Source organism: Fukomys damarensis, unplaced genomic scaffold, assembly GCF_012274545.1.
Source record: "Fukomys damarensis isolate Sample0158 unplaced genomic scaffold, DMR_v1.0_HiC HiC_scaffold_11, whole genome shotgun sequence".
In the NCBI taxonomy this organism is placed as follows: Eukaryota; Metazoa; Chordata; class Mammalia; order Rodentia; family Bathyergidae; genus Fukomys; species Fukomys damarensis.
The window spans coordinates 21,154,894-21,167,269 of record NW_022900923.1 but is presented as its reverse complement, the minus strand read 5'-3'; the positions used below and the strand labels follow the sequence as shown (position 1 = coordinate 21,167,269).

Below are 12,376 nucleotides of genomic sequence, written 5' to 3'. Positions count from 1 at the left end.
CAGGGAGATCTGAGCTTAGATGGGAGGCTGGGGCTTGAGTTCAAGGCTTGGGGTCGTCTGACAGAGACAGGGACTTGAGACTTTTGTTCAAGTTCATTCTTCTTTAGAGCAAAGTTGACATTGGTTCCTCTCGAATTTGCATTCCCACATCAGCTGGTAGAAGTAATAAGATGACAGATGAATGCTAATGAGAAAATGAATGGAAGAGACATTTTATAATTACTCAAGTTGTGATTATGGATACTCATCGAAGGAAAAAACAGTATTTTTCCTGAACACGAAGGACAGGACCAGGGATTGGACTTTAAGGTCATGTGGGTTTTCCCTTTTGTTCCCCCCTATTTTTCTTTTCCCTACCAACAAATTAACTTAGACTCTAGACCCAAACCCATTTGATTTCTTCCAGGAAGGCCTCTGTTAATTTGGATCTAGTCTTCTGACCCTCAAGGGTTGTGGGTGACTGAATGCTACACAGTTGTTCATTGAACAAACAGTGGGTTAATTCTAGGGCTGCAATTTTGGTTTCTCCCCTCAATTTCCAAAAAGGAAGAGAATCAGGTCCCTACAAAATAGTAAAGAGATATGAGGAAAGCCTAGACGTTGTCCGTATTGAAGATGTAGGCAGATGCTACTGTGCAACTCTAAAATGCACATGTTGAAACCTACCCTTAAGAGCATGGTGACAGAAGGTGAAGGGGGACTTTGGGAGGTCAAGGGCAGACCCTCATGAATAGAATTAGTACCCTTATAAAAGAGATCTGAGTGTTTCTTTGCTTCTTCCACCATGTGAGGACACAGCAAGAAGTTACTGTCTGTGAACCAGAAAATGGGCCCTCACCAGACACTGAATCTATGGGTGCTTTGCTCTTAGACTTTCCAGCTTGCAGAGCTGTGAGAAGTAGGGTTCTGTTGTTTATAAGCCACTTAGTTTATAGAAGACCAGACTAAGACAGCAGAGGAGCAGTAACAGAGACAAAATGCAGTTAGGGCTGGAAAAATGGGCGTCAAGAAAGCCAGACATCCAAGGAGGAATGAGTAAAAGGATCAAAAACAACTACATCCAAAGAATAAAACCACTCTTGCAAGCTAGCAAACCTGTGAACACTTGGAACAATGCACTGTTTTGTAGGGTGGTGTTTTTTTTAGGCCCACAAACTCTCTGCACTCTTTCCCTCATTGTGTGATCGTCATAACTAATGACAGAGTGGTGATGTAGGTTACTGCTGAGTCTAAGTCATAAAGACAATGGCAAGAAACAGTGTCTGGAAATTCCCTTTGGTAGGCAGAATAACGTCCTCCAAAGATATCCATGTTCTAATCCCCTGAGCCTGTTAATACGTTAGGCTACACGGCAACAAGAAATTTGGGTTGTTAACCAGCTAATCTTAAAATAAGGAGGACATTCCAGATTGTCCACTTGGGCTCAGCATAATCACACAAGTCATCACAAGTACAAGCAGGAGGCGGAAGAGTCAGGGTCAGTGTGGCCTGCCCATTGCCAGCTTTGAAGATGTGAGGGAGCCAGGAGCCAAGGAACTCAGGCGGTCTGTTGAGCTGGAAAAGGCAAGGAAGCAGAGTCTCCCAAGAGCCTCCAGAGGGAATGCAGCTGTTTGATTTTTAACCCAGAGAGACCCATTTCCTGTCGTCCAATACATCCAGCTGTGGTAATCTGTTGCAGCGACAATAAGAAACAAACACAGAGCTATGCCTACGCTTGTCCTGTCCCCTATCTGATCCATCTGCTCTCCTTATGCGTTTATTATTTGTACTTATTTATTTATAGTGCATATTTTCATTAGGTATTTTTGTTAAAACTATAAGCTCCTTGGGAATAAGCCTATGCTGTGTTTTGGCTTCTACTTTTCAGATGTATATCTGAAGCACCCAACACATTGCTCCTTCCATTAAGACTCTGACCAGTTACTTATTGGACTGTCTAAAAGTGGAAGCAGCCAACTTAGCAAAGAGATAAAACAAGAAAAGGGCTGATGTACAACAAAATACAGAAACCAGTTTATCCTTCCTCTGTTGAGCTGAAGCCAAAGAATCTCATCGGTGGCAGGATAGCTTATTGAGGCGCTTTCTTCACCTCTTTCTTTCCTCTAATTTCCAGCTCATAGCCAAGATTTTTCTTCCGTCAGTTAGGGGACGAGGGGAAGAGACAGAGGGGACAGGCAGAGGCTAGGAGGTCACCGGCTCCTTCCCAATTTGTCAAGGCCTCAAAGGGATGCAACTCCTTTGGAAGGGAGGAAGACAGGAAAGATTCCAGGGGGTAGGGAAGGTGGTCTCCAGGGCCAAGAAGGTACCAAGTTCCCGTGAGCAGCAGGGATCTGAGCGCTGCTTGAAGATAAGGCCTCAGAAGGGAGCACCGTAAGCCAGACCAAGGCCTGGAGGCCCCATGCAGAGTTCAGGGGCTGAGAATGTGAGGAGTGGGGGCGGGTAGGGCAGTGGGGTATATCCTGAGACCACCCACACTGGCAATGGATATCTCCACAGCCTCCCGGGCTTTGACCTGGGCCCTTTATGACAAGTGAAATGCAGGGAGGCCGAGTGTGGGAGCCCTGTGTTAACTAAGCTGTCCCTTCTGACTAACTTCTGGAGGACACGGAGAGAGGGGTTGGGATTGCAAATATGGTAATTTAGGACAAAACTACTAACCCTCTGCACATCCAAATTTTGGACTAGTATTCAAATGATGACACTTCTTTTGGCTTTAAATGAAGATTTTTAATCTCAGGGTGGAGGCCTGGATAGGGATGGTGTTAAAGAGGGTAGCACATCCTTGTATCCTTGTTGTACAGCTCAATGAGTGGGGAGAGGACAAACCAGAGCTGCTGGTAGATTGTGTGGTGCACTAGGTGGGAAGCACATACTCCATCTCATCCGGGAAGAGGCACAGATACATCAGAAGGCAGCTCCAGATGCCAAGCGTGAAAAGGATTTCCAGGCCTGGTGTGGAAGTTTCCTGCTAGGTGGGGAGAAAGGTAGGACCCTGAGGCTAGGTCAGGTCTGCAGCTGGCGGGGCAACCTCCCCACTATGGGAACTTCTGGGGCGCAGCCTCAGGCTTGGCCACCCAGGTCCTCCTTTCTGGTGTCACGTCCTCTACAACTGATTGGCTATGCTGAGTGGCAGGGTCCATTACTGTCCATGCTCCCTGTACAAGCACAGGTGGGGTTTGATGAAAAGGCAGCTGGAGCACACTCCCTTTGGGATAACAATACACCCACTGAGATGACATATTTCTTGTACGGATCTACCTACCCCTGATTGTAGTTGGTCTTTAAGGCACACAATATACATTTCTCCTGCAGAGGACAGAAATGGAACAAGAAAGATCACTTTTCCTTGGTCCAAGGTGGCCAACCTGCCGGGTACCTCCTCAAGCCTTGCTATAGGAAAGGACAGAATGACAGTGGGACTTGGGAGCAGGCACATCCGGGATCAAGTCCTACGTGGTAATGGCTTGGGAAGATCCATGGCATAGGCAGCAAGGCAGGTAAGGAAGGGCTCCAGCTTAGGGAGGCACCCAAGGGCTAGCAGTAGGGCGATGCCAGCCCCTTTTACAGCAAGAGCTCAGGGGTAGGCAGGGCAGAGGAGCCCGGGCTCCAGCTCGGTACTGGGCTCAGATGAGGCTTCACTTACACAGCAGCTGCTACACTGATGAAGGGAATCCGGCAAGTCCTTCTCTGCCTTTGGTGGTGCCATCATCTTCTTGCCAAGAGGAGATGGTGTTCTGTTAGCTCCATCCATTTCCTTGAGCCTGAGCTGTGGGTCTACGTCAGTTGATCCCACCAGCCCGAGGTCCTGCTGTCCCTTTGATCCTCTTTGAAGGGGACTGGGGGTTAGGGAGAGGTGGAGAGTTGGGGAGACAATTTCTATCAGTGTACAGGTGGCCATGGCCGGCCTTGACTCCAAGCCATTGGGGCAGTCAGAGCCAAGACATCTCCTTGAGGAGTCTGACTGTCCTCTGAATCCTGAGGGCATTCAGCAAAGAGAAGGAGGGAAACTCTTTAGGGATGAGGAGTGATGGCCCCAAGTAACACTTACAGTTTGTCGTCCTTCTGTATATTTATTAAAACATTCATCTTCTCATCCATATCCTTCTGCATTTCCTCCAAGAGAGAATTCAAGACTAGAACCTTCATTTTGAAGTTTTTGAAGATAAGACCTTAAGTGTCTTATCCTCTCTCTCTCTCTCTCTCTCTCTCTCTCTCTCTCTCTTTCTCTCTCTCTCTCTCTCACACACACACACACACACACAATACAACTTCTTCATGAATCTTCACTAGACATGGCTAATGGAATAGCCATGATGTGGACCTATTCTCCCTCCAAGACAGCCCCATTCTAACACAAGACCAAAGCACAGGCAGTCAGTAGAGGATTTATCCAAGGTCTCTAGGTGACTTAAGAACCAGACACAGATCTCAGATATAAAACAAATAGCTGCTTTGGTTTGATGCCTATAAAATGATGAGAACAAGAAATCCAATACACTTGACCCTGGCCTATGTTTTTGTTTGCTCTATTCTTACCCATCCCTGGCAGAAATGGTCAACAGAAAGTAAAGTTGACAGTCACTATAATGACACAGCACACCTAATATTCACAAAGAACTGAGAGAATAAAAATCATTCTTGACAAAAGTTAGTTCTGTAAAATTTGACCTTGGGAAACTGGATAGAAATAGTGCACATGAAAAAATTCTAAGGGGGCAGAAGCTAGAACTGGTAACGTTTGTTATAGGGAAAACAAATCAATCATTATGAAATATAACTGAAAATCATTGACTTCAATAAAAGTAATTTTTATACAAAAGGAAACAACTGGAACCAGTCTAATCTGTTGAAGAAAACTGACCGAGAAATTATACTCTTTGAGGGAAGATGATTTCAGATGATATCTTGGAAGCATTTTTAAATGTTAGTATAAATTTTGAGTAAAATATTTGTAGCCAGTGTCCACATATGAGGTCAAAATGCCCCGTGTTTATGCAAGTCTTACCCCTTCAAACCCACTGTGCTTCAGACTGATTTCCTGTTTTCTTCTCTATCATGTCGTTTCCCTACTTGTCACCACTTCCTTCTAATCATCCAAACTGTGACTCTGGTGCCATCCTGGCTCGCCTCACGATATTGGCCTTATTCTCGGTATTGAATCTGTCACTAAGAACTGTTCCATTTCCTTTTTGTATCTTTCAGATTTACCCTTTCCTTCTTTCCTACCCTCGCCCACCTCTTCACCGGGGGCCCTGGCAGCTACCAGACGCTCCCTACCTGCTCCCACCCCACCCAGGCCCCTTGCCGCCAGCTGCTCCCAGCATCTTCTTTGATTAAGAATCCCCAGAGGCCTCTCGCTGCTTACAGAGCCAAGTTCCAGCTTGTGCGCTGTTTTCCAAAACCTTCACTGCCTGCTGACTTCGCGCCTAGTCAGTTCTGTTTCTCACGGTTTCCCCAAATGATCCCACTTCGTGACCAGGAAACACAACTGTCCGTCCTGCTTCCTGCTGTGCTCAAGCTGTCCCCTGCCCAAAATAGCCTCCTTTGTGCCATTCCACACCCGGGCCTGCTTGCTCACAAAATGCTTAAGGTTTCTGCATTTTGGTGTGGAAATATGCATGCCCTTTGTAGAAAAATGTGGATAATACTCAAGAATATATGAAAAACCGCAATCTTCTCAGTCCCTTTGGCACATTTTTTCCCAGTTTCTCTATATATTTACTTACCTATTTTTTACCTAATTGAGTTTGGCCAGTATATGTCCCTTATATCTTGCTTTTTTATGTTCTTATAGGCATTCTTTATAAACATTGTCTTTAATAGCTCCTGATTTTCATTATATGGATATACCATAATTTATTTGGCTGTTCTGTTGTTGAAAATTATGGTTGTTTCCAAAATGTTATTATAAATAATCCAGTGGTGAGCATTTTTTATATGTATTTGTGCTGGCATTTCTAGTTGTTGTCTAATTCTTAATTATTAGATGCATATTATCTAATAACATTCCAAGTTTGTACAAATTTGCACTCTTGACAGCAGTATGAGCATTTCTCTTTACACAATTTTCATAAATCTAAAATTTGCTTATTTGAATGCAATAATGATCATTTCATCCACATGTATTTGGCTATTCATGAGGTAAAACCTTCTAAACATATTTATTGCTTTTTAGTTATATTTTCTTCTATGGATTGTCTGTTCATGCCCTTGCCCATTTTCCTATTTGGTTCTTGTTCATTACTGTAAGCTCAGTACATTATGGATAAAAACCTGTACTTGTCAGTTCATAGAAAATTATTTCCCCAAGCCATTGTTTTAAAATTCTGCGTGGGGAGAAAAATAAAAATAAAAAATAAAATTCTGGGTGGGGTGGGTTTCTGCCTCATTGACTGATTGAGACAGGAACTTGATATGAGGTTCAAGGCAGCCTTGAACTCACTACGTAGCCCAGGCCGGCCTTGAACTGGCAGTGATCCTCCTGTCTCGGCTTCCCAAACGCTAGCATTACAGCATGCACCACATGCCCAGCTTGCTATATTTCTTTTTAAAAACTTACAGTATAACTTATTCATAGTTAAATATGTCAATACTTTCTTTATGATTTCTTCTATTGTAGTTATATTTAGAATATGCAATTAAATTTTTACTTTTTAAATTTTTACATACTGGCTCTTCTTAAACTCTCCTTTAGACTATTTCTATTTGCAGTGTGCTAAGTGAACTGTTTTTTCATCACATAGGCAGGCAATGTTCTTACATTAGTACATACTCCTCTCCTCACTGACATTTTAAAAATCACCTTTATCATATGTTAAATTTTATGGAACTGTGGTTCTCTGCCTTGAGCATATGCCGGAATCACCTGAGAAATGTGGAAAACTACTGCCACTCCCACCTCATCCCGAAAGTCCCCAAACTAATTGTTATGGGGTGCGGCTGGCTCTAAGGGGCAGAGGGGGTCAGAATCACTCCGAGGAGATCCTGATTGCAGCCAAGTTGACTGCTGCTGCTTAAGTGTTTAGGGCCTGGTTCTCAGTCTGGGGCAAACACTGAAATCACTTGAGTGGGAAGTGGCAAGTGGCCCCACCTCATCTGGGACAGTTTCTTGGGTCGCTGGCGGTCGGATATTTTAGGTCCTTGCCAGGGCTCTGGGCACATCCTTGACAGAGAAGGCTGTTACAGGGTTACCTAGTCCCCATTCCTGCATTTACCTGGTTATCTCTGGGCTCGGCCACCCTGAGTTGATAACTGTGGCTTTGAAATGAATTTTAACTATCTGGTAAGAGTAGTGCCTCATTGCAACTCTTGAAAAATGTGTAGCTATTTGCTTTCACCTGTTTGTGCTTCTACATCAGTGGTTTTCAAACTTTTACCTGGGGAACTTGGCCAAAATACAAGGGCCCAATTTCTGTCTAAACATGAGCTTGGGATCCGTTTTCTTTGTTAGGATTCTAGTTGATTCTGAAACACATTAAAAAGTTTGTGAATCCAGATTATCTTCTATTATTTTTGTTAAAAAATAATCATTTGGAATTTTTAAAAAATTAGATTTGCGTTAAACTTCAGTGTAATCTTCCAGGCCCAACTTGACTCAGTTTCTTGGTGAGGACTTCTTTCATTATTCCAGCCCAGATTCACTACTCAGGTCTCTAAATCCCTAATTAACTGACAGCCTGATATTGTGTTGCAGTGGGGTTTGGGCCTCCACCCGACTGAAAGCACCCAGAGGGGGCAGGGTCTGGTATCTCTTTCCAGAGTGGCACTGACTGCGGGAAGGCACTCAGTGAAATCTTACCTTCATAATCTCCACAAATTCATGAAGCTTATCAAAATCTTTGTCCATTATATCCTTTATCTAATGAGGAAGAAAAATACGACTTGACAAAAACACAGAGCATATTACTGAAGTCAGTTGTGGTGTCTTTGGGGCATTTTAAGCAAAGGGCAGCTGCCTGTACCTCCGGAAAGCATTAATGAGGTCTTATTAAAGTTACTTTCTTTCCAAGGAGTCCATGAAGGGACTAGAGTGCACGTACTGTCAGATCTCTGCACTCCCAGCCTTGCAGCTTAGCTGTGGCTACTGAAAGGCTTACACATGGGGCTCAGATCACAGCTTCTATTTCTCCTTCTTGCTTGATTACTCCCTCATTCCCAAAATAGCCCATCAGTGGTTGTGTCATAGAAACAAGAGCTTCTGCCATACAGCTCACTATAGGGAGGAGGACGCAGTTGGTTCTCAGTAGCCCCCATATTCCACATCAACCCCTCACTCAGCTTTATCACCGAGGTTAAAACATGCCAATCTTAACACCACAACCAGTGATGGTGAACCTTTTCGAGCTTTATGTGACACAAACAGCCCACTGCAGCATAGGTTTGCCACTACTGCCCTAGGCTGTAGGGGATTTTTGGTCATTCAACAACTGGGTTTAGGCATCAAACAAGTAAGAAATGGGTACCTTAAAGTGCCTAATACATATGCACCCTAGGGGGTTAAGTCAGTTTGCTTTTTCTATGCAATTTCTCATTTTTCACTTTTCAAAGTCAGGAATTGCATTTTTGAAGCTATACTTTCTCTACATGGTATATAAAACCTTATTCTGTTACCTGCTTTATCTCCTCAATTTTTTCCTTGAGTTCTTCTCTCACTTCCCTGAGTTCATTCTGAGAAAATGAAACAAGGGACAGAGGGCGTAATCTTGGATGGAAGGAAACTTTTCATGGGAGGAAAGGGCAGATACTGAAGGCACTGACAAAAGAGGGAAACTTCCACAAGGAGGAGAGAAGGATGCTAAGACAATGGATCAGGAGGCTGCAGACACCAAGGGCTGCCTAATGGGACACATAGAAAAGGTCAAACTATCACTTCTTTGGAAGGCCTGCCCCAAATCCACAACCTGAAACATCAGACACACCCAAATTGGGGTCATTCAGCAAAATCAATGATCTGTAATCCTCAAAAATGTCCTAAACAGACAAAGGGTGAAAAACAAGTCCAGATTAAAGAAGAATGAAGAAATACAGCAGTTAGAAACAATGTGTGATCCTGGTGTGGGTACTGGGCCAGAAACATGGTTTTTTATTGAAAAACAACAGTGGCACAATTGGTGAAATCTGAATAAAGTCTACAGACTTGTACTGTGTATCCATGTTAATGTCCCGATGTTGAAAATTCTACTGTAGTTGTGTACGACAAAGTTCTTGTTTTTAGGAAATACAGGCAAAACCTGGTCAAAATGTACTCTCAAATAGTTCAACACACACACACATACACACACACACACACACACACACACACACACAGAGTCATCCTTTGGTATCCACGGAGGATTTGTTCCATGGTCCCTCATGACGTACATCAGAAGAGACACCCAGGAAGGGAGATACAGACTTAGCGCCTACCCAGGGACTGGAAAGGACAACTTGGAATAGGAAGTCATACGCAGCTGCTCCTCGGTATCTGAGGGAATTGGTTTGGGGACTGCCGCAGGATACTCAAATCTGCAGATGCTCACATCCTCTATGTAAATGGCATAATATTTGCATATAACCTGTGCATAGACTCTCATGTACTTTAAATCATCTCTAGATCACTTATTATGCCTAATACAATGTAAATACTACTATGCAAATAGCTGTTATACTGCATTGCATAGAGAACGATAAGAAAAAGTCTGTACATATTTAGATACAATTTTCAGTACAGACACAATATTTTTCCAAATATTTTCAATCTAAGGTTGGTTGAATCCAAGATATGAAACCACTCTGTGGATATGAAGGGGTGTGTGTGTGTGTGTGTGTGTGTGTGAGTGTGTACAGAAAAAGTCAGAGAGACAGAAACAGAGAGGAAATAAACTGATCATGATAAAATGTCAACATGTGAGGGGTCTAGGTGAAGGATGTATTAGTATTCACTGTACCGCTGTCTCCAAATTTTATGTAAGTCTAAGATTATTTAAAAATAAAAGGTGGAAAAGGGCGCCGAGAGAATGAAATCTCGAGGCTGTAAGCACCAGTGGCAGCTCTGCACTGCACGGACCCATGTGCCCCCGCTGCCTGCGCACGCACGCTGACCTTTAGCTCCTGTGTCATTCCTGTTTTGGTGAACATCCCCTTGTGTTTAACTTCTCCGTAATCGTATGTCTGTGATTGAAACAGAAACACGGCACGTTAGAAACTGCAGTGGGGGTGGCATTGCAGAGGCAGGGCTGATCACTCCACGATTCTGTCCCTCCGGAGGGACAGAGCACAGGGATGAAACCTGGTGACCCTGCCTGCGCAGAAGTTTCCTCCATCCTCCTCCTTCCTCTTTGAATTCATTTTGTTCCACTTATATTCTGATGGTTACCAGCATGGAGGTCTACAAGAGCAAAGAACCTGTCTCTCTCATTGCATTCCCCGCACCTGGGACAGATCTTGGCCACCATGAACAGAAAATGACCCTAGACTCCAAGTCACCTCCCCACGATCTCAGGCCTGGCTGCTGGCATGGCCACAAAAACACTTCTTACTCTGGTTGGCTCTGGCTTCAATTCCGGGAAAACTGCCTTGTAGTTCTTGTTCTGCAGAGAGAAGAAGCATTAGGATGGGGAAAATAGCATCCAGCCCTTGGAAGAGGACCCCCCTGTCTGTCTGTCTGTCTGAGCTTAGGCTCATATTCCCCAGCACCTGATCTGCTTTGAGACAACTCGATTCAGGTCATGTTGTCCTAATGAACACATGCCGGCCCGATCAGCGGGTAGAGAAATCAGGTGGAGAGAGAGAAACCTCAGGAAGTCTCATAAAGGTTGTTTCAGGAGTGCAGGCCTTGGGGATAGACTCAGCTCCCAATCTCGGCTGCTCTCTCTTCTGGCTTGCCAACTTGGGTGAGTTTAGTCCCTCTCAGCTTCCCTTTCCTTGTCTTTGAAATGGATGTGATAATTATATGTGAAAGGTAGACCTGCCACGTGGAGGTGGGCATGGTACAGGCCTGACCTGTGAGTAGTTGGAGGAGCGAAAGTGTTCTAGGGAGCCCCACCCAGGTGACGCCTGTGGGCATTAACCCTGCACTCTTTCCGGGCTGAGAGGCCACTTATTCTCAGAACAGAGAACGAAACATGGAAGGTTTATTGGTACATTCTCGGTACCCTCCCTGCCCCACCTCTACTCCTAGGAGCTCAGAGGCCCCACATCATCCAGCAGTGTTCCTCCTTTACCAGGTTTGTCTTCTTCAGTTCTGCCCTCTTGGCCATGATGGAGGAAGCCAGGGTGTTCTTCAAATTCCCCACCTCCCCACAGCAGCTCCCAGGACCAGCCCACTGTCCTACGCAACTTATAGGCCAAGGCACAAGCTGGGTGACCTCCTCTTCATGTGCGGAACAGCTGAGGTCACAATGCTGATCTGGAGTGTCACCACAGCTCTGAGCCTAGGTGTCTCAGCCGCTGAGATGAGGGGTTCAGGCCAGGTTTGAAAGTCACAGGTCCCCTTCCTGAAGCTGGAGAAGGCTCTCCTGGAAAGTCACACTGCGCTGCCGAGGACCGCGGCCTGTCGTGGCCAGGGCACAAAGCATGCCCTGGGAATCAGTGGCTATTCTGGAAGCAGAACGAACCCGTGACTGGGAGAGCTGTTGCCACAGACAGATGGCTTCCAGGGTCCCCTTTCCATCTCTGCTGAGCTCTCCTGACATGAAACTCTACCCCCATCTCTTCTCCTGGTTCTGCTAACGCAAGGAAAAGAGTTGGGGCAAGAAGCAATGCGTACACAGTGCTGAAGGTGAGAGGCCTGTGAGGAAAAAGACTACTAAAGGAAAGGCCATTCCGAGGGTACCTAATCCGTGCTTAAAATAGAGAAGCAAAGGCACAGAGCATCACACGAGACCTAAAATCATTTGAAATCTGGGTTTGTGAGCCTGACTTTTCTTCTTTTCTGAGGCATTCCACTCCACTCTGCCCTCTTGTTTGAATGACTACAGTTGGCACAGAAAAGGCCAAAGTGGGCTGAGAGCAGACGGCCCAGGAGTACGGGAGCGGACGCAGGCTGCGAATCGAGTCACATGCCCACACCAGGTAACATTCCTCACACTCAGCCTCCCATTCCATGCAGAGGCTTTGCCTGTCTTTGCCAGAGGCCAGGCCCCTGGAACTTCCTCAGAGCTGATGCTGCCTGTATTTTTGATGCATTTCCAAGGTGGAGATTTCCCAGTCCCCAACCATGACAACCCAGGAAGGGAATATTTCTGTCACCTTTCAGCTGGGAGGGAGGCTTAGGTGGTGGTGGGCTTCCCGTGCCTCATTTCTTCATGTGTAAATGGGGTACTGCAACTGTCAGGGTCCTCTGACTGTGTAGCTCAGTCCTCCCAGATGCACTGGCCCACATGGTGAGGAAAGCTCC

At 45.2% G+C, this 12,376-nt stretch overlaps 1 protein-coding gene across 8 annotated transcripts; it reads right to left on the bottom strand.

Annotated features, from left to right (window-relative positions):
• Positions 1 to 2,711: 2,711 nt before the first annotated feature.
• On the bottom strand, positions 2,712 to 11,400 carry Tex35 (testis expressed 35). 8 transcript variants are annotated; one of them, XM_010630223.3, is made up of 9 exons: positions 11,202 to 11,393; positions 10,518 to 10,568; positions 10,081 to 10,149; positions 8,611 to 8,667; positions 7,799 to 7,858; positions 4,049 to 4,113; positions 3,644 to 3,836; positions 3,263 to 3,306; positions 2,712 to 2,968 (listed from the first exon to the last, which is right to left on the bottom strand). In XM_010630223.3, exons 1-9 carry the CDS (start codon positions 11,235 to 11,237, stop codon positions 2,905 to 2,907), a joined length of 639 nt encoding a protein of 212 aa, XP_010628525.1. In that variant the 5' UTR covers positions 11,238 to 11,393; the 3' UTR covers positions 2,712 to 2,904. The 8 variants fall into 8 exon arrangements, with proteins under 8 accessions (XP_010628525.1, XP_019063900.1, XP_033618010.1 ...); XM_019208355.2 differs by having other exon boundaries at positions 2,712 to 2,965; positions 11,202 to 11,390; XM_010630224.2 differs by lacking the exon at positions 2,712 to 2,968 and adding an exon at positions 2,978 to 3,155 and having other exon boundaries at positions 11,202 to 11,394.
• Between the last annotated feature and the right edge of the window lie 976 nt (positions 11,401 to 12,376).

Bases quoted from the DNA above. Each gene is read 5' to 3' on its own strand.
- Tex35 (XM_010630222.2), bottom strand. From the start codon at position 11,237: ATGGCCAAGAGGGCAGAACTGAAGAAGACAAACCTG. The intron at 4,114-7,798 runs GTAAGATTTCAC...TCTCTCTTGGAG, and splicing joins AATTTGTGGAGATTATGAAG to GAAATGCAGAAGGATATGGA. The intron at 3,837-4,048 runs GTAAGTGTTACT...CCTAACCCCCAG, and splicing joins ATACAGAAGGACGACAAACT to TCCCCTTCAAAGAGGATCAA.